Source organism: Vipera ursinii (assembly GCF_947247035.1).
Source record: "Vipera ursinii genome assembly, chromosome: 4".
In the NCBI taxonomy this organism is placed as follows: domain Eukaryota; kingdom Metazoa; phylum Chordata; class Lepidosauria; order Squamata; family Viperidae; genus Vipera; species Vipera ursinii.
The window spans coordinates 38400150-38422956 of NC_139514.1; the positions used below are offsets into that span (position 1 = coordinate 38400150).

General features: G+C 36.4%; 1 protein-coding gene across 1 annotated transcript; it reads left to right on the plus strand.

The window, feature by feature from the left end:
- Nucleotides 1-3205: 3205 nt before the first annotated feature.
- ARL6 (ARF like GTPase 6) lies at nucleotides 3206-21341 on the plus strand. The gene is made up of 8 exons (XM_083361411.1): nucleotides 3206-3279; nucleotides 5569-5729; nucleotides 10248-10309; nucleotides 11375-11443; nucleotides 14799-14893; nucleotides 15936-16065; nucleotides 18325-18380; nucleotides 20104-21341. The coding sequence occupies exons 2-8, from the start codon at nucleotides 5607-5609 to the stop codon at nucleotides 20127-20129; spliced, it is 561 nt and encodes a 186-aa protein (XP_083217537.1). The 5' UTR covers nucleotides 3206-3279; nucleotides 5569-5606; the 3' UTR covers nucleotides 20130-21341.
- The last annotated feature ends 1466 nt before the right edge of the window (nucleotides 21342-22807 follow it).

Below are 22807 nucleotides of genomic sequence, written 5' to 3' on the forward strand. Positions count from 1 at the left end.
GGAGCACAGACAGCAACATAAATCTAAACTCTTTCAAGCCATCATTTGAAATCAACTTTTTTTTAATTACTCCTTGCTTTACTTTTAAAGAAGTAAAATTAATAAAGAAATATTTGTATTTGTTCCAAGTTGCAATGGCAAAAAATGTTGTCCTCTAATATATGAACTTGAGTTAGCGTCAAACTCATGTCATAGATTCACATATCTGACAATATTTCCCATTTCACTGCAATATCTCTATGTATATAGAATAATTTGGATGCCTAAGCTCATTGCATTAAAACTACACCTTTTACCAATTTTTAATATTTTGTCTTACTGCCAATTGCAAAACCGAGGTACCATGTTTGAAGAGAAGGGCTTGGTATCCATCTTGAGGCTGTTCAATTAATTAAAATTACATTCACATTTTCTTTTTTTAGCTATAGTAATAAATCGAGAATAGTTGTTCAAAAGAAAGGTTAGTAAATATATTTGGAATTCCAATTTCATCTATTCCCATTTTCTTTTTTAATTTAAAAATTAATAACTTTACTTGAGCTGAATTATTCTCCTTATGTGAAATCTACTTTGATAATATGTTTCATGTGAATTTTCATGTGCTAACTTGCCTATTAAGTTAGCAATGTAATAAAATGCTCAGCTCTCATAACGAGGGCATTTTAAGGTGAATTGCATTCATATGTCATCTATTTGCAGAAAGAGTATGGGGTTTGGCAAAGCTACATGCTGAGCAACATAATAAGATATTTGTACAAAGTACAAGTTACTGATTATTATTGTTTTATTTTTCTATGATTTCCTAAGAGGCATTATCAAAGTCTTACAAATGGAATAAGCCTGTTTACTAAGATATTTATTAGCAAATAAAAGTATAGTACTCGTGGTTATTTCTGAGTGTGTTTGTTCGCCTAAATTGTGTAATTTAAAAAATCAGAGATTAGAAAAACCAGCTATTTTTATTAATGCACACATAACAAATAATTGAAACTCAGAATTTTTAGAACCAGATAATGAAAATGCCTAGATATTACTTTAAAAAAATTAATATATGCACTGGATCAAAGCAAAGCCAAGAGACATTGTTCCTGTACTGTATTATTCCATCTGTTTCACATAAAATGTAGTCAATAGCATGCACTGCTTCTTGACCTTGAAATACTGATTTAAAGGCAAAAGAGTAGAGCGAAGTCTAGATTGGCTGTGGGGGGCGGCCCTAATCCTTCCTCACAACTATTAAGTTGGGAGATATAGATAAGAAGCTTAACTTTTCTCTAGTTCTTTTACAGAAAGAGATGTTATAAATCTAGCACAATCTGAAATGTTGGTATTACCTCTAGAAATAAACTGCAATTAAACTGACCAGGGCTTCATTCTTTTATTAGTAAACCTTCCAATACAACTGAACTGGTGGAACAGTTGCCATAAGACAATTCAAGAGCGACTGCATTAAAGCAGCACGTTAACAGAGACAATCTGCATCCTGGTTTTAATAAAAAAAACAAAACTAAGAGGAAAAAAATATCACATTTTCTAGGCACAAAATAATTCAAACGTTTTATAATCTATAACTTGCAAAATATCAGCAAATGGCTGATTATTACCTGAAGTACAAAAGCTAGAAAAGATGTATACCTCCTATAGAAATTCTAAGTACGTTTTGGGGAAGGTTCTTCAACCTAGGCTTTTATGACTTTGGACTTCAACTCCCAGAATCCCTGAGTCAGCATAGCTGACTCAGGAATTCTGGGAGTTGAAGTCCATGAGTCATAAAAGAGCCAAGGTGGCCTACCCCTGTTCCAGACTATGTGAGTACAATTCACATACCTTACCATTAGCCAATCCTCAATTTCAGTGAGGAAATTAAAAAAAACAAAACAAACCCAGACTGTTAAAAGTCTACTTAAAATCTATTTATTCAGAAATGCATTAGCAAACTGCAGATATGGACAAGAAATACAATCATATATTAATCCAGGTACAAGTACAAGCAAAGATCAATAAAATCATACAGGAATGACTGGGGAAGTATCCTACGCACACTGAATCAGAAACAGAATTATAAAATAAACGCTCATTTAATTTCTGATGCGGATCCTTGTTGTCTTAAAACATGTTAACTCAGGGGTTTTCAAACTTGGCCCTTTTAGGACTTGTGGACTTCAACTCCCAGAATTCCCTAGCTAGAGTGCCTGGCTGAGGAATTCTGGGAGTTGATGTCCACAAGTCCTAAAAGGGCCAAGTTTGAAGACCCCTGTGTTAACTCATCAAGGCAACAACTGACAACTCTTTTAATATACAGCAGAAAAGGGAGGGGCTGCAAATAGGCGTGCAATATAGTTTAGTCCAGGGGTAGGCAACCTCGGCTCTTTTATGACTCATGGACTTCAACTCCCAGAATTCCTGAGTCAGCTATGCTGACCCAGGAATTCTGGGAGTTGAAGTCCATGAGTCATAAAAGAGCCGAGGTTGCCTACCCCTGGTTTAGTCGGTTAATACTCCGAGTTAATAGGACGGGTGAGGTTAATTTGCGTTTCCAGGGTGCCTTTATATCAGGGGTCTTCAAACTCGGCCCTTTTATGACTTGTGGACTTCAACTCCCAGAATTCCTCAGCCAGGCATTCCTGGCTGAGGAATTCTGGGAGTTGAAGTCCACAAGTCATAAAAGGGCCAAGTTTGAAGAGCCCTGCTTTATATGTTATTAACAGGCAGTCGTCTTTCTCAATCAGATCTCTCGATACACACACCCCTCTCAAGATCCAACCCTCACCTCAACACGCAGATGTATTGAGCTTTTTTTTAAAAAAAAAATGTTTGAATTTAAAGAAGACATTGCCGAAACCCCCAAACGTGGAAGGCGGGAGTCTATCCGGATGACTGTTCCTTGCCCAAAGCACGTCTTCGTCAGCTTCACGTTCAAACCCTGAATCCCTCTTTTTGAATACTTCCTTCTGCGTTCCTCGCCACGGAAAAAGACGCAGGGCAAAAGGTAAGCGCTTCTACGGCGGGTCGGCCCCGCTTTCTCCTTTAGGCGACAGCGACTCTTTTTCACCTAGCGGAGAACCAGCAAAAAAAAACCACACAAAACTTCACCCCCGACCCTGGGACTGGGAAAACAAGGCTCCGCCTCCAGGAGGGCGTGCCTTACAGAACGGTTCTGTTTCCGAGGTAACGACGTAGGCGTCGGGGAAGTGTGGGCGGGGCGGGAGGGAGAAGAGAAAGAGCCACTCGCTGGGTCGAGGCCCGACGGACCGCTGTCGTCGGTTGCTTTTTCCTTTGGTGAGTCTTGTAGCCGCGCGGATTCCTGCTCCTTTTTTTTAAAAAAAAAAAGGTGGTGGTGGGGGGGAGGTGCGTCGGGTTGAGTGCTTCTCTGGTATTTTTTTTTCCCCCCCACAGTATATCATTTTTTTAAAAAAAAATTTCAGTGAAACAGCCAGCAACTTGCAAATATGTAGGGAAATAAACCTTTACAAATGAATCCATCGCAGTGAACTACTTCATGCAGAAGTCTTGTCTTCTAACGATAAGCCTATTGGCTACATCTGAAATGATACAATCCCCATTTTATAATAATTAATAATAATAATAATAATAATAATAATTAATAATAATTAATAATAATAATAAAAGTTGGAAGGGACCTTGGAGGTTATCTAGTCCAACCCCCTGCTCAGGCAGGAAACCCTATACCGGGGGTAGGCAACCTTGGCTCTTTTATGACTCACAGACTTCAACTCCCAGAATTCCTGAGCCAGCATAGCTGGCTCAGGAATTCTGGGATTTGAAGTCCGCGAGTCATAAAAGAGCCAAGGTTGCCGACCCCTGCCCTATACCATTTCAGGCAAATGGCTGTCCAGTCTCTTCACGCGTCTCAGCTGAGACAATAAAACAAATTTCTGGGTTTGTTAACAAATAATTTCAAGATGACTTTTAAATCCTGTACAACAGAAAATGCATTTTGAAAGAGGGTTGGTTAGTAGGTATTTAAAAAGCACTGCGGGTCTACAGCTGTGAGACACTTGCACAACCAATATCCAACATCTTCTTCAACAAAAATCTTCTATTTCCCAGAAGCTTCATCTCAGCGGGGGGAAAAAACAATCTTCTCAATTTAATTTTTAAAGTGATGTAGCCTTTCTTGGCAAGATGAGGTCGCCTGGATTTCACAGCCTCCCCCTTTGGACGAAGAGGATTAGGATCAGCTATCCCGAAAGAGCGTGATCGACTCACGCTAACCCAAGCCAGCTTCATCATGGCAAAGCGAGGATTTTAAATCCGGGTTTAACCGTGTCGTTCTTAAAGCGGCTCCCCAGATGCGTAGGATTTAAAGGCGCATCGTTCTCCAGGAAGGAATTCCAGCCTTGGAATCCATCTATTTGGAAAGCACCAGTGTGGGAAATAGTGCTCTTGGTTACCCTTTAAAAATTCTGATATCTGGGTGGAACCAGAAAAGCGAACCAGAAAAATTTATTTACAGCTTGGTGTGTGTGGGGGGGGGGGATGCTAAGATGCTACATCCTTAAATACCTGTCTTGCCTGATTATTTGTAAATTTCATATAAAAAGAAGAAATGGCAAATTAGCACGAAGATAAATTCAGGCGTAATCCAGATTTCCAATAATGCATCTTTTAGACCTTTTCAGAGGAACACTGAGTGGGGAAAAAACTCATTGGTTTCAGCTTAATATTTTATTTGGAAATCTGTTTGCCTACTCAGAAGAAACAGGCTGAGTGTATTTTCTTTGTGTAGTGTTATAAATGTGATTTTTTTTCCCCATGTTCGCTGCATCTGACTGAAAATATCATCCAGTTGTATCCAAAGGCCCCTGTAGTCCCACTATATATAAAGATGCAAAGGTTTTATAAAGCTAAACTACTGATAGGTAAAATGAGGACCCAGATTGTTGGGGGCAATTAAGCTGACTTTGTAATAATGCCGCTTGGGTGTGTGTGAAAAAGCCCTAATAAGCAGGCATATACATAGAATGAAGGCTACTGCTAAGTTTGTAAGCCGCCCTGAGTCTTCGGAGAAGGACGGGATATAAATGGAATTAAAATAAATAAATAAATAAATAAATAAATAAATAAATAAATAAATAAATAAATAAATAATAATAGATATTGTAATGTAGAACTCACATCCTTTTAAATTAGGTGTGAAACTCTTATTTGCGGGTATGATATAATTACTGGGTCCTTGAATATTTTTAATAGTGCACTGTACAGAATGTTCTGATTTTGGTTAAGCTGTAAAACAGTAAACATAGATCTACTTCACTAACCTCATTGCATAATGCTTTTATGAATTGTAAAATCACATTTATACATTGACAGAAAGATATTGTGCTTTAACAGGAAGATAAGTACCTAGCCTGTTTTGACCAGAAGACTTTTCAAATAAGCAGCTTATCTATTTGTTCCTTAAGCTAACCAACCTGCTGTGACATGATTTGCAATTATTTCTTCTCTTAAGATGCTTCTGATTTAATTGTCTTAGAACCTTTGCCTTCATGCTCATCTATAGTGATTTCAATTTTTAAATCTATCTTATCATCTATCTATCTACAGCCTTCAGAAACACCAAATTGTGCCATTTAATCAAAATTATGGGATTATTTGATAAACTGGCAAGTTGGCTTGGTCTGAAAAAGAAAGAAGTTCATGTTTTGTGCCTTGGATTAGACAACAGTGGTAAAACAACAATTATCAACAAGTTAAAACCATATAATGTAAGTAGACATTTTTAGTTTACTACCATTTTGGTTTATATTGTTGAAAAGCTGACATTTATCATTGTAGATATTTGTGGAAACATGGAATTGCAATATTTAATTTCAAGATAAAATTTACTCCTTTGAGAAGGAGTAAAATTAAGTAAACTTTTAATGTTAATATGGTTTATCGTTCCAAAAATAAATGCTAAATAGGAATTGTGTTTAGATTTGTAACTCAGAATTTAAAAATTAAGTATTTGTTGGACTGTAAATTTAATCTAATGAAATAAAATAACATAGCTCAATATACAGTAGAATTCAAAAGGGAACATTGTGAAAGTATTAATTACTATGATTATGATACCTTAATTCATAGTCAGGTAACTTGTTAATTGTACTTAGTTTATGATTCAATTCAAACAATTAAGTAAATGGAATGTATTTCCCAACTCACTCAGCCCCCTCCCTTCATAACACTCAAAACTTTACCATTCAATTAAAAACCCTACCCATTTTTTTATATGCACAGCAACTCATGGAAGAAGGGCAGAGTTTCCATTGTGTGATTATGGCTGCCATCTTGACTTTCCCATCCTCTTCCCCCATAGACGTAGGGACCCCCATCCCCAAACCCACCTACTTCATGCACATTTCCTTGGTGCGTTTGGACCAGTCCCTCTTCCTCACTCCAATTGGGGGTAGCTGGCAATTGCAGGAATAAAACTGGAGGCCAGACTGCTGCAATCACAAAAACCTCTCCAATCTTTGGAGGAAAAAGTGAAATAGTGCCCAAATGACTAAATAAAGAAGGAACCATACCTGCTTGGCACTTGGGCAAATGCCCCGGCAGAGTTTTCCCTAACCTGGCCAAGCATATGGTGCAAATATGGTGACACTCTAGAAATTGTGCACATAAGGGAAACAAAGATGATTGTGGAGGCTGAAGGCTAAAATATATGAAGAACAGTTGTAGGAATTGGATTTGTTAACAAAAAGAAGGACTAGGGGTGACATGGTAGCAGTGTTCCAATATTTGAGGGACTGCCACAAAGAAGAGGGGGTCAATTTATTTTTCCAAAGCACCCGAAAGCAAGACAAGAAGCCATGGGTGGAAACTGAACAGAGACAGAAGCAACCTAGAACTAAGGAAAAATTTCCTGAAAGAACAATTAATCGGTGGAAAGGCTTGCTTCAGAAGTTGTGCTCCAACACTGGGAGATTTTTAATTTAATTTAATTTAATTTAATTTATTAATATTTCTATACCGCCCTTCTCCCGGAGGACTCAGGGCGGTGTACAGGGCAAGAATAAAACACAGAAATTTACAAAAATTAAAAGATAATTAAATGCATGCCCGATTAAAATACAATTGATACATAGTAAAAACCCCAATTAAAAATGATAAAAAACCCCACCAATCCCCCCTCAGGCCAGGCCGGCTTGCTCGAACAAGTATGTTTTCAGATCGCGGCGAAAGGAGCGCAGATCGGGCGCCGTCCGGAGCTCAACCGGTAACTGGTTCCATAGCTCCGGCGCGCCCACAGAGAAGGATCTCCCCCTGGGGGCCACCAGACGGCATTCTCTGACCGGTGGCACCCTGAGGAGGCCCTCTCTGTGGGAACGCACAGGGCGCAGGGAGCTTGATGCACAGTTTGATGGACAGTTATTTGGCTGAAATAGTGTAGGGTCTCCTGCTTGAGCGGGAGGTTGGACTAGAAGACCTCCAAGGTCCCTTCCAACTGTTATTCTGTTAAATGATCTCAAACACATTGGTTCAGTGTTAATATTGGCTACTTCTTTAATTTATCCTCTAAAGAAGATGATAAAAGAAATAGTATTAACAGTGAACCATACAAGAACTAATATGTCAGTTTTGCCTTGGTCCATTAGAGGTTTTATGAATTTTAAACTAGTGTTACATACTAAAGCAAGTTAATGCTATTTACTGTACATACATGGGGCCTTTGTTATACATGTAGTCCTTGACTTAATCACAACTGAGCCCAGAATTTATGTTGCTGGTGAGAATTTTTAAGTGAGTTTTGCCCATTTTATGACTTTTCTTGCCACATTTGTTAAGTGAATCACTGCAGTTGTTGAATTAGTAACACAGTTAAATGAATCTGGCTTTCCTAGTCAGGCACAAATGATAATTACATGATCCCAGGACACTGCAACTGTCATAAATATGAACCAGCTGTCAAGCATCTGCATGTAAATCACATGATCATGGGAAAGCTGCGATGGTCATAACTGTGAAAAATGGTCATAAGTCACTTTTTTCAGTGTCGTTATAACTTTGAACAGTCACTAAATGATCTGCTGTAAGTCAAGGACTCCCTGTATGCAATTTTATGTATTTGCAGTTGATATATATGGACCAGAACTAATTATAGTAAAGGTTTTGGCACATTTGTAGGTTTGAGGATGTGATTCTTATCTGTCTGCCATTTTGTATATTTGTAAAAGTATTCATTAGGCTTCAAATACATTTTCCCATTTCTGCTGCCAATCTTATCAATCTTGTATCTTTTCAGTACTTCCCACTCACCTCTCATCAGCACTCCCACCTTATCTTCCCATGCACAGTTGCCAGGCTTTCCAGTGCCTTTCTTTCCCACCAGGTCATTCATCCCTGACTTTTTTCACAAAATAACCCCCAAACTTCCAATCAGTCAGTGGTCTTTCCTAATCCTTATAGATTCCAGGCCTCATTATCTGCAGTTTTATTATCCTTAATTATAGGGTAGAATGAAATCCCAATGAATATTGGAAGACACACACACACACACACACACACATATACATATACATACACACACACACACACACATATATACACACACACACACACACACACACACACACACACACACATATATATATATATATATGGATCTTTGGTCATTCGGGTTTTTTCCCGCGTAGAATTGAAGGTGTAGGAGCAACGTTTCGACGGAATCCCATCCGTCATCCTCAGGCTGGTGGCTTCAGCTTCCTTCTTCAGGGAGAAGGAAGCTGAAGCCACCAGCCTGAGGATGACGGATGGGATTCCGTCGAAACGTTGCTCCTACACCTTCAATTCTACGCGGGAAAAAACCCGAATGACCAAAGATCCACATACAAACACCCGCGAAAACCTCAGAAAACATTATATATATATATATTGTAGCATGTCCTTGTAAGCTTTTTTTTTTTTTTTGCCTTGGTATCCCAAATCTTATTTTCAGTCTAGGATTTCAGCCCTATGTTTTATAAAGAATTGTAATGCCTTGGGTTAAAGTTATACTATTTGTACAATTTATATTGTGTTTTACATCCTGATTATTGTGGAATTTTATGTTTTTACTTTTCTGTGTAATTAATCCAGAGCATTTTGTTTTTCTGTAGCTTAAAATACAATAAATAAATCACCTCTATAATATTTTTTCAATTTAAATGAGCAATACTTTGTTGTTTGATTATATCTCTGTAAAAGGATATTTAAGTCATGAAAGCATTCAGATGATTAATATCATTATAAATAATGACTTCTTAAAGAGGCAATTTTATAACTACCAAAAACATAGAAGGTATACATGTACTGTATTTAAATGCAAAATACAAAAAAAGTTGAGATTTACTGGTTCCTAAACATTGCATTGTTTCTTACGAGTAATTCATCTTCCAGTTAAGAAATAAATCATAAATCATGAATAGATCATAAATATTTTTATCTTTCTTAACTGGTACATCATTCATTCTCTATGTGTTTCTCAAAAGTTAGGAGATTCCACAGTATACTTAGATTGCATGAACAGACCTAATCCATATAGTTTTTTGAGGAACACAGAAAATGTACATTAAATATTGGATCCACATCTACAGTATTGATGAGTAACATTGAATGTTGTAATTGAATTATCGTAAGATAAACATCAGTGTCAATCCTGATGAATACCTGTTACAGAAGTTATAGGCAAATATTTAGGCTTGAAAGAAATGTATTTATTTATTTATTTATTTATTTGATTTCCATAACACCTAACTCCAGATCAATTGTTGACAGCTCACAGTAAAACACAATAAAAAAGTAATATATAATAATGAAAAAAGGTGGGGGCAAACAACACATAAAGATATATACAAAACATAACCAATAAGGGGCTCATCCAAATTAATATAGCACCTGAACAACTCACATTACAAGATAACAGGAATAACGACAACACATTGTTGAGTACTAATAAATGAAGTAAAACTAAATGTAGGTAGCATATATATTAGTGGACTGAATAAAATCAAAAAAACCTGCAGAGCCACCATTATGCAAAGTAAAAATTAGGGGCAAACTTAAATGATAAATATTTCTTTTTTATTCAAAAATATATGTATTCTTTTATAAGTGTTAGTATCATTGCTTGTTATACGTTTTGATAATATAATTTTATTACAGCTTCAATGCACTATTATTTCAATTAAGAGAATATATATTACTGATTTTAAATATTAAAATAACAATTTGTTTTTAACTCAGATTTTTTTTTTGCACAGGCTCAAGCTCAAGATATTGTTCCTACAATAGGATTCAGTATAGAGAAATTCAAAACATCAAGGTAATGTGCTTTTATTCCAATATATTATATCTTTATATTATATATAATTGTGCACTAAATCTTTAAAGAAAATGTTTTAGATGTAACATTTAAATTATATTTTTATTCTGAAAATGTTATGTCCTGAAACACATAAGTAACTCTGAATTGTGCATCACACCTGTGAAGAAAGTTTCAATCAATGAACCCAAATCTATAGGAAGAAAAGGTTATTGAAAAAGACAGCTTTGATACACACATTTTCAGATAAAATCAGCACAGCTATAGTAGTATCTACCTAAACTAGTTACTTGCTTCTTGAATAAGATCTTGGATTCAAGACATGTTGAGATCGTTTTAGAGAAACTAGTTGGAGAGAAATCATGTGACTATTTTGTTTAGATGCTCTTAGGCAGACCCACCTTGCTTCTTCTATTTCTAACACTATTCTCATAGTTTAATAGGCGATGTTGGATAAATGAAGGCTAACTTTCTTGCAAGCAAAACACTCCCCTTTTTTCTGTTACAGACATAATCAGAAAAATACTTTACAGCTGGGCTCATCTTCCTGACCATATAATTGACTGTTAAAGCTACTGACTAGCTTTTAATAGTTAAGTTGTTGTATTCAAGCAGCTTAGAAATCTGGAAATAGATCCTGTACATTTCAGATTAGAAGCAATGCTATATAACCATATATTGGACTGCAGTTTAACAAATTTACAGAGGTAGATGTTCTTCAGGGCAAATTTTGGGAGCATGGAGAAAAATAAAAGAGAATAATGAGCAGTAGGTTTCTTTATATTTAGAAGTGCCCGGCACTGAGTAAGACAGCAGTGTGAAGATCCAATTAAGTTCTTCTCTGTTTAATATGGCTTACTTCTTTGTATAAAACTATATTCTTAATTTAGATTGACACTTGTCAATAAAACTCATGCATCATATTAAATTGAATGTTAATTTTTTAAAAAATGTGTACCAGTCAGAAAGTTGTTATTACACTGAATTAGCACAATATAATTTATACAATATAGCAATCCGGAATGTGTCACAGATCTAATGCTCTATTTTATTGTTTCTTTACAGTTTATCATTCACTGTGTTTGATATGTCAGGTCAAGGTAGATACAGAAATCTCTGGGAACATTATTACAAGTAAGTCCATTTTTAACAGTAAGTCTTAGTTGTGCATTCCTCTATTAAATTTATGAACATAGTTAAAATAGTTAATAGTTAAAATATTAGTTAAAATAGTTGCACAGTAAAATTATAATTCAGTTTTTCTTAGACTTGTCTGCAGTATTCTCAAGCATGAACCAAAGGGAAGGAATGATGAATTAATTGGAATAATATAAATATATATAATAAACTGTATAAAAACCTCAAACCTGAAAATAATTAGGTAATATATGAAAGATGTTAATTATCTAATCCTGTGAAAATTATTGCTATAGCAGCAAATACTACCTTTTAGATAGTTTTGATACATTTTAAATCATCACCCTTTAAAATGCCCAAATTAAATCCCTATTTTCTAGCAGTCCTGGCTGGTACACATAGTCCTTGATTTATGACTATTAATTCATCAGTTACAATACAGAACAAAAGGACTCAACGACTGGTCCCCAAAGTTATGGCCATTGCACTGCCCCCATGGTCACATGATCATCTGGGCACTTGGTAACTCATTCACCCTAATGCTAACCCTTGCAATCATGTGATTGCCATTTGCAATCTTCCCTGCTGGTTTTCCCAGAAAGTCAGTGCCCTCTTGCACATCTTTCTTGACTTATGCCACACCTCCATGCACCCTCCCCAACCCACATGGCACCCTTCACACTTCCTTGTGCATCCTTCCCAACCTATGTGATGGTTTTCACACACCCCATGCCCCCATCGTCTCATGCAACCTTACAAACACTCCCCAACCCAGCCCTTGCATCCACTTATTCTTCCCCCACTGACAGCAATGATTTGCCTGCCTGCTGGCCTGGGACTTGTAAATTCCGCCTGGCTTCTCCACTGGTCTTTGGGATTCAGTTAACCATGGCAATTGGCACTGCAGGGACTGCCATCACTAAGTGATGTTGTCATGCTTTATGACCACATCACAGAGCAACCAAAATTCTAGACCCAATTGTCATTGTAAGTCAAGAGCTGGCTGTAAAGCAATTTACAGGAATTGCAATCCATTAATTTTTGGAGGGCTACAAGTTGCACAGCTTGGACCTTATACTCAATACAGTTATAGCTCCTTAATTGTTGAATATATAGAATAAATTAATGGCCAAATTAAGATACAAGATTTTGGTTCTTCTTGTATTAAGAATGTTTGAGTGCCTATGGAATTAATTTTATGTAACATGAATTTAAAAATTTTCCTTGAATAGTTACATGACATAATATAAAATGATTGATATATTATGGATTGATATGCTGTTTAATGGATTGAGTTATGTCTCCTTTCTCCGGTAGTTAAACATTTCACATCTTGGAAACACTAGAGTTTACTGCTTAATTAATTGTGCAAAAATTAGATAAAAGGCTGCTGCATTAAGCATATAAGCTTCTATTCCACACTATTTATTTATTTATTTTGGAAGATTCCAAATACAGAAACTTTAAAACATCACCCCATTGCAATTTCAAATGAAGTTGCTATTTTTGTTTTTAAAGTATATTGACGCTATACTCGCATACTTACTGAGAATAAATCACACTGAGCTCTATAAATGTAAGGTAAAGGTAAAGGTTCCACCGCACGTGTGTGCTAGTCGTTTCCGACTCTAGGGGCCGGTGCTCATCTCCGTTTCAAAGCCGAAGAGCCAGCGCTTGTCCGAGGACGTCTCCGTGGTCATGTGGCCGGCATGACTAGACGCCAAAGGCGCACGGAACGCTGTTACCTTCCCACCGTAGTGGTCCCTATTTTTCTACTTTTCTACTCTATTTTTCTATAAATGTATGAGTGCATAAATACAGAATTGTCTTTTAAACTGATTTTATAGTAGTTAACCTTACAGATTTATCAAATTACCATACTGCTTCTAAAAGGCTCTTAATAGCCTGGATTTAAATTTCTGTAAGCAGAATTTCAGTGAGGTAAATGCCTATCTCATTTTTACAAATAGCTCCTGTTACATTCTTGCAGCACATCACATATTGAACGTGACTGTCTCCTGCTTTGGGGGCAGAGAGGGCTGCTGTGGAGTGGAAATGTAAAAATGCTATTTTACAACTTCTGTACTACAGTACACATTGCAATTTGGCATTCAAGCTAGTTTTTGAGACTTTTTTTAATATTGTCTATTGCACTAGAGCACGGTTGTCAAACTCGCCATGTCACGTGACGTTCACGACTTTTTTCACATTGCCAGAGCTGAGGTGAGTGCAGCCTCCGCATGATGCAACTGGCCTGACAGTTTGACACCCCTGCACTAGAGCACCTTCAAATGAACTTTCTCAGACTTACTTCATTTCCCACTTTTTAGAACTGTTGTAATTGTATGAATCAGGGGGACCCGGTGGCTCAGTGGCTTAGGACGCTGAGCTTGTCAATCAGAAGGTCGGCAGTTTGGCGGGTCGAATCCCAAGTGCCGCATAACAGAGTGAGCACCTGTTACTCGTCCCAGCTTCTGCCAACCTAGCAATTCGAAAGCACATAAAAATACAAGTAGAAAAATAGAGACCACTACGGTGGGAAGGTAACAGTGTTCCGTGCACCTTTGGCGTCTAGTCATGCCGGCCACGTGACCACGGAGACGTCCTCGGACAAGCGCTGGCTCTTCAGCTTTGAAACGGAGATGAGCACCGGCCCCTAGAGTTGGAAACGACTAGCACGCATGTGCGGGGGAACCTTTACCTTTAATTGTATGAATTGTTCAATGCAGCATGGTGCATGAATGGATAATGAAGTGGTATCATGAACAAATTTGCCAGTCATTTAATTAGATACTCTTTTAAAAATCTACTTGTATTAATACAGATTATTATCATTGTTATTTACAAAAACCTGAATTTTAATGTAAATAGGATTTTTTTCCTTCCAAATCCTTGACTTTATTTGGATTACTGTATTCCTTGGAACAAAGAGTTTGCTAGTGCACACTGCCCATCATTTCAACCTGGCTTCTACTGCTAGAAGGACCAAACCTTTTTGAGAATTATGTGAAAACCAGAAATTCTGACTTGTTCATTTCCCAACAAGCCAGAATCAAAAGGTAAGAATAAACCATGGCCTTTGGTTCTGGTCCTTTAAGACAGAAACAAACCAGGGTTGCTGGTAATCCTAAACAATTTGCAGAAGCGTCGTTTTATTTAGTTGTTCTTATTAGCAAGAGGACTCAAGTAAGGGCAATTAAACAGCACATACCAGTATGCTGCTTTTCTCTATAATTTTGTGTAATTCTGAGACACAGGCTACAATACTTTTTTGCCTCATGGCTTCTTGCCACCTTACTATTCAGGTTTTTCACACAATGTAATTCGTGTCTTCTGTTTTTCTATTATACAGAGATTGTCAGGCCATTATTTTTGTCATTGACAGCAGTGACGTATTAAGAATGGTTGTGGCCAAGGAAGAACTTGACACTCTCTTGACTCATCCAGGTAAGGAATCTTGTTATCATTTAGGATCCTTTTTCAGAATAAATAAACTTCCTCTAGGAGAGCCTGTCCCCAGCTTGGTCCTTGAGGTTTTTCAACACTGCACCAGTTGATGCTGTAATAGAGCCCATCCCCCTTGCTGCTGGTGGTTCTCTTGTCTTTCCTTCCACATTTCCCAGTATTGTCGATTTACTTAATAGAACTAGGTCTTTGCACAGGGTATCTATGCATGATAATTTGGGCTGGTCATTTGTGCCACAAGTGAGAATTCTAGATTTATTTGTACTTTGTTTACTCTGTTTGTATGACATTCTCACGAGTCTACTCCAAGACCAAAGTTCAAAAGAATCTGAACTTTCTATCATTTCCATAGAGGGTCACAGGAAAACCATTGCCTGCACAATGGTAAATTGCAACATCTGGGTATCTCTTCTAAGATGGCTTTGCTACCCTACCTACTACTAGTTTGGACTGTATTTCTTGGCAGCGGATTCCTTTAATGTTAATAGTTGATCCTGAAAGACAGAGGCTATCCTCTACTTCAGTATCTTAATTGTCCCTTCTAAGGCTGACCGCTGTACCTATTTAGTGTAACATAAATCATAATGTGAATGTGCCACATAGTTTGCATGCTCCCAACCTAACATACCTTTTTAAGCAATTAATCCTTGCTTTTCACAGTTGGCAAATATTCTCTAATAGTTATTCTGGTCTATGTGTGATACTTTACTGTTGTTTAGAAAAAAACCATCAATCTCATATATTTTGGCTTTGTTTTGAAAGATGAGTTTTAAAGTTTTTTTAAATAAATAAACAGGATATGGTGGTGCATTTAGAAATGAGTTTTCATTTGCAATAGTTTTTGTGCTTAAACGTGAGTTTGGAGGATTATTTAGAGATTTTTTCAGAAATAGATATTCTTAGTAGTCTTTCATCTTGAGAGTTGTAGATTTCAAGGAAGATACTGACCAGTGAACAACGTATGTTTCTATTTAAAACAGTTTTCATATATACAGTGACAATTTAACAAATTATTATGTTCTAGATCTTAAACACCGCCGAATACCAATTCTGTTCTTTGCAAATAAGATGGATCTTAGAGAAGCTGTTTCCTCTGTTAAAGTCTCTCATTTACTGACATTAGAGAACATCAAAGACAAGCCATGGCAAATCTGGTAAAATTCTGATTTCATAACTATAAATAAAATAATATTTAATATGAATTAAATACATAATTATATTTTGTATTTGGATTTTGAATGTTCTATACACACACACACACATACACACACTACCTTTTATTTTTATTTTTGGTTTCAATTTGTGTGTCCAAATTCGAACAGTTTGATTGTGGCTTACATTTAACTATAGAATTTTATTTATTTTATTTCAGAAAATAGCATTAATGCATAAAAATTCACAAAAACATAAAATGTGTATTAAAATATAAAACATCAGTATAAAGCACATAGCACGAGTGATGAATAAAATTACAAATAAAATTAAATTATGTACAAGCAGCTACTGGGATTACTCAACCTGTGGCCAGATATCTAGATTGTTTAACCATTGGACAGCAGTCTCCTGGAGTGCAAGATTAGCCCCCTGGTGGTGCACCCAGGCAACATGACTTTGTCACAGCTAGATACACATTCCAGCTGCTGGACCTCACAAGGATTTCCCCATCAAGAATAAATATCCATAATACAGTCTAAAATGTGAAACAATAAAATGTTAGTGGCAACTAACTAAACATTAAAATTAACTTGTGAAATCCATAACAATACTCTAATTATTGTTGTTAGTTGCGAAGTCGTGTCCAACCCATCGCGACCCCATGGAGAACGTTCCTCCAGGCCTTCCTGTCCTCTACCATCTTCTGGAGTCCATTTAGGCTCACGCCTACAGCTTCAGTGACTCCATCCAGCCACCTCATTCTCTGTCGTCCCCTTCTTCTATTGCCCTCAATCTTTCCCAGCATTAGGCTCTTCTCCAGTGAGTCCTTCCTTCTCATTAAGTGGCCAAAGTATTTGAGTTTCAACTTCAAGATCTGGCCTTCTAAAAAGCAGTCAGGGTTGATCTCCTCTAGGACTGACCAGTTTGATCGCCTTGCAGTCCAAGGGACTTGCAGGAGTCTTCTCCAGCACCATAGTTGCTGCATACTCTAATACACCATACTCTAATACATCGGAGAAAAAACAATTATATTAATATAATTACACTGAAATGATCCCTAATAAAACTTATGAAAGTAGTTTCCAACAACACAGAAAATGTACTTCAGAATGAATGGCACTTGGGAAAAGCTCAGTTTTACTGCTTTCTGGAGGGACCATCAGTGTCAGAGCTAACTTATTTATTTATTTATTTATTTATAATGAGACTTGTATGCCGCCCTATCTCCCAAAGGACTCAGGGCGGCTAACAACAATAAAATACAAATGAATACAAATATTAAAAAAGAATTAAATTGTGTCAAAGTCCCACTAAAACCAATAAAAACATTTAAAATTATAATTAAAAACCCCATTATCATCAGTCCAGGTCGGCCTGTTGGAAAAGATATGTCTTAAGGTAACTTAATATCTAAAGGGAAACAATTCTATAATAGCAGCCACCAAGCATTGTTGTTGTTGTTTTTACTTTTATCTGCTTATATTTTTTGAAATTTTTGCAATGGCTTATAATATAAAAGCACAAGAAATACATATTTAGTCTGATGTGAATGCTGTAGAAATCTAATTCCTGCTAAACACTGTTATAAAAAGAGCACATATATTCCTCTATATCTAACCACATTTTGAATACTGTGTTCTGAATAGCATGTTGAGACAGGCCTGTGTAGGCATAGTCAGAATTTTCAGAATTTTAAGACCTCTTCCAAAATGGCTTCTGGGAGAAAGATCTTGCATAGTGACAAAACATGCATCTCCACGCATATTGGTTAAAAATATTGGTTAAATAATCAATTTACTAGAAAGCTTTCTGCCATCTCTCCTTTAATCCCCTGCTTTATCACTGCCATTTTTTCTGGGGAGATGACACAATTACAAACAAAGCATTGCACTACAACTGCCCCCAAATTTAGGGGATTTGTCTGAGGCCTAGAGCCATTCTTGGAAATAAAAAAAGGACACTGGCAGCTATGTCTTTGATGCCAGTTTTCTGGAACTTTTTAAAAAGTGCCGTTAAGGTATAAAGTAGTGCAGATAACTTGGCATGTACCAATGTGGGCATGTAGACAAAATCCAGTGTGTTAACATCTTCAGCAGATTAGAAAGCAGGAAGTAATTTCACATTTGATACCATCTATGTTTGAAACTAGATCTTATAAGTAAAGACCATTGTGTATGCGTATGACTCACTTGAGGGTGATTACTTTTAAAAATATTTCTTCAGTTGCTTTTATCACTTACAAGAGTGTGTTCTTTCAGTGCTAGTGATGCTCTTAAAGGAGAAGGATTGCAAGAAGGGGTGGACTGGCTGCAAGGTATGTCTTTATTTTTTTCTTTCCTGTTTTTCTTTCCATAAGCCCTCCTTTTTAAAAAAAAATATTTTTCCATCATTTCATTTTGTTTTTTCCTGCCTATTTCTGCTGTCAGATCAAATTACACAGTAAGTATCCTTACAATTATTTGGATGCTTCTTTCAGTGACAAACTGTCATTCAAACAAGGTTACCTCCATTTTAAAAATCCCATTTTGATTAATATATCAGCAATACTTTTATTCCTATGATTAAAGTCGATATAATGTAAAAGTACTCATTTCCTTTTTTAAAAAAAAATCCTACGTCATTTAAATTCATTGTAAATAATACAATAACAGTTCTAATTTCTGGTCTAAGTGTGAATATATATATTTGTGTAAATATATATATTTGTTGTATATGTTGTTGTATACATATATATGTATATGTATACAACACACAAAAGTTCTTATTATCACAATTTTTAAGATGCGTTTTTACTGTTTCCTGTGTAAAAGCATCTTAAAATGGGTTGCAGAATGCAACACACTAAAAAAACAATAAGTTGAAAAACATATTTAAAACCAAAAGCAGTTAAAAGAGGAGGGAACAACAAATGCTGAAACAGAAGCCATCTATAGAACTTCATTCCAAGATAATTGTTCATACTCACATTACAAATATGCTGTATGTGAATTATTTCATGTAACATCACTTATAAGTCTAGCCATTCCATTAGTTGTCATAATCCATGTACCGTACTTAAGCAATTCAAGGAAGATGATTTTGCTACTCCTGCCTTATCTGAAGTTTGCTTGCTTTAATGTTACCTACAGAGCAACAGTGTTGCTTGAGCTGCCATAACAAAAGAGCAGCTGGAGGCACTTTTCTCAAAAGTAGCTTTCAGGAACAGGCACTGGACCTCAAGTTATTTTTTCCTGCAGCAAGCAGAAGATAGCAGATAAATCTACATAAAGAGATCATTATGCCCCTTTACATCACTCTGTTAAAAGATTTAACAGAATAAGATATTGAAGATATGCCTCCTTAAATAACACCAGCTGCCTGCAATTAGTGCAGGTTCGAGTCCCACGAGGCTCAAGGTTGACTCAGCCTTCCATCCTTCCGAGGTAGGTAAAATGAGGACCCAGATTGTTGGGGGCAATTAAGCTGACTTTGTAATAATGCCGCTTGGGGGGTGTATGAAAGCCCTAATAAGCAGGCATATACATAGAATGAAGGCTACTGCTAAGCTTGTAAGCCGCCCTAAGTCTTCGGAGAAGGGCGGGATATAAATGGAATTAAAAAAAAAATGAGTTTTGGCTTTGGCAATAAAAATACACACTTTTTGAAATAAAATAACTGGACAGCAACTAACAGTTTCATATAGTTGGTTAACACTTTATTCTAAAACTTTCCAGTCAAGAATTTTATGGTAAAAAACACCACTAGATGTCAGCAAAGATTGAAGACTGAGATGTAGAGAAACCTCCTAAACTACTACATTATATGGAAATTTAAAACTCTGTAAATATTGAAAATTTTGAAATAGTATCTCAGAACTATCAATCAAAAACTAGGCTTCTGGACATTTCTGTGCAGGTACCACAAAATCTATAAACATGTGCATTACTCCTTAGTAGTCTAAAATGTTTCTGAATGGTAACAACAGTGATGGAATTTTTTTGATGGTATCCTATAAGAAAACTGTATTTTAATGTGAATTTTTATTTGTTTTTATCTAGATCAGATCCAAATAATGAAGACATGAAAAGCTAATGAACTAATGGAAATATTAAAGATAATTTATAGATACTGAAGGCCTTGGAGACAAAAACTTTAGGCCTGTGTGTTTTCTTGTGTTGGTTTTTATAAAAGCCTTTAAAAATAAAATAGTATTTTTGCTAATAGTTCATAATGGCCATAATGTGACCAGAAATTTAGGTGTGGTTAAATAAAACAATGAAGTAATTGTACATTATTCAAAAACCTTAGCTATATTTTAATTTTTAGTTAGATGCCTTAGGGAAATGCATATTGTTATCTTGACAAAAATGATATTTGAAAAGCTTTGCATAGTGTCTTACATTCAAAACTTCACACTGGCCATGTCTCTTTCTGAACTAAAATTAGATTTAAATTAAAGTCACGAGAAAGAAAAAAAATGCTGTAAAACTTAAGCTAGTGCATTTCTTGTTCTTTCAAACCTTTTTTCCTCCAGCTGGGAAGACTATTTTTGTCACTTTTCTTCCGCATCCCTCATTTTTTATCATCATGTTGTATTGTCTAGCTCCACAGATCATAGTGTATCTTGTGTATAAAATAACTTCAAACCATAGTTTGAAATTTGACTCTATAAACCTGTTTTATATAACAAAGCATTGGGAAAGAAGATAAATAAGAGTTAAGAAAAAATGGAAGGTTATTTTTGTAGACAGATAAGAGAAGAAGATGACAGGTGTACAAGCACCAAGCTAGACTGTTTTACTCCAAGCAAAATCAGTGCTTTTTCCCTAAAATACTCAGTTTTCTCTAAGAATATTATTTTCTTCTGGAATAGGCTGATCCACACATTGCAGGGAGCTTTTTACATGTTTGGAACTGTTAACATCTCAGAAGTGTGGTATTCTGGATGATACACTTCTGAAAAGGCACAAACCATTTCAATCAACCCCTTAGGCTAAGGAAATTGAACATTTCTAAAGCAGACTGTTCTATTTTGCATACCTGTACTCCCATAACACTCATAGACATCTTGCATGTCTTAGTAGACCATGTTTATCATGTAAAACAGCCCACTGCAGTAGACATTTTGGTATAAGTTTAACTTGCACAGAAATCAGCTATGCCATACAAGGTTTAGTTAGATGTGAATTGTGATTTTACAAGTTATTTGGATGCTTATGACGTGCTATTTATGTGCTAAATTATATTGTTTTCTGTAATAGCTAAAATATTTTGATAAATAAAAGTACATAACTGACATGATGAATTCTGTATCTTTTAAGATGACAAATGCATTCATGAAATGAAATAGTCTGAAATATTGTAGGGAGCATTTCCAGAGACCAGGCTTTACTTGGGAAAAATGCAAAGCAGGTAAAACACTTGGAAAGCATTGCTTCAAGATATTATCAGATACCTGGACTAATATTTTTCCCAGTTAAAAGTTGAAGGGAACAGGTTTTCATTGGAGGGTGAACCAAGCTAGCAGGACAGAACTTCCACATCTTTGGGCTGCATCAAGAGAAGGGAATGGTTGGGATTCCATTATTATTTGTTTTGTTTTCCAATTTTGGGGCTACATAAGTCCTTGGGTGATTTTGTGCAGCTTAAAAATGAGGACAGAGGAGCAAAAGTAAACTAAAGGGGACACCACGACTACTTCAATCTCAAGGCCTGGGAAAACGTAAGGCTAATCCCAAAATGTATATTGCTAAAGTACCTTTGTCATGATGCTTTGGGTAAATGTTTGATGTTATGTACACTTAGAGAGAGGGAATCATCATCTAAATGATACAAACCTTACCAGAAGTAGAAGTAGGTTATTTTACTGCACCCTAGAAGGAAAAGCTATAATTATTCAAGCATAAGGTCCCTTGGACAGCTGCCAAGGCCTCAGAATATGCCTACCTAGCCACCTAATCAATGGGATGGGCCTATTTGATGTAGGGCTTAGGGTGGTGGCCTAGACTGTGAGTTCTAGGCCTCCCTTAGGCATGAAAGCCAGTTGGGTGATATTGGACCAGTAATTCAGCCCAACCCATCTCACAGGGTTGGTGCTATGGGGAAAATATGAGATGGGAAAATTTGGTATGTATACTTCCTTGAGTTAACAAAAATTGGCAGAATAAAAATATAAAGTCCCAGTTGTCGGTTAACTACTACTTACAATTTACCATTTTAATCTCAGAATTTCAATGTAATATTCAATTAATATATAGAAGTAATTCTAGCAAGAGTACTGTGCTGGGATTGCCACCATTGATCAAATAACTTGATTTTATTTATTTATTTTATTTATAATTGAATTTCTATACCGCCCTTCTCCCGAAGGACAGGGCGGTGTACAGGGCAGTAAAAGCTTTACATACAAAAGTTAAAATGAAATTAAATTAATTAAGCCCTAACAATAAATAATTAAAAATACCCCAAACCCTTAAACCAGGCCGGCCTGTTCAAATAAATAGGTTTTCAGATCCCGGCGGAAAGAGCAAAGGTTGGGAGCCATCCGGAGGTCAACCGGTAATTGATTCCAAAGGGCTGGCGCACCCACAGACAATGCTCTCCCCCTGGGGGCCGCAAGCCGACACTCTGGCCGACGGCACCCTGAGGAGGCCCTCTCTGTGGGAGCGCACAGGACGAAGGGAAGATGACGCCGGCAGCAGGTGATCCTGTAAGTAGTTTTAAGTGTTTCATATGTTTGGAGCATAGTATTTGTCAAAGACC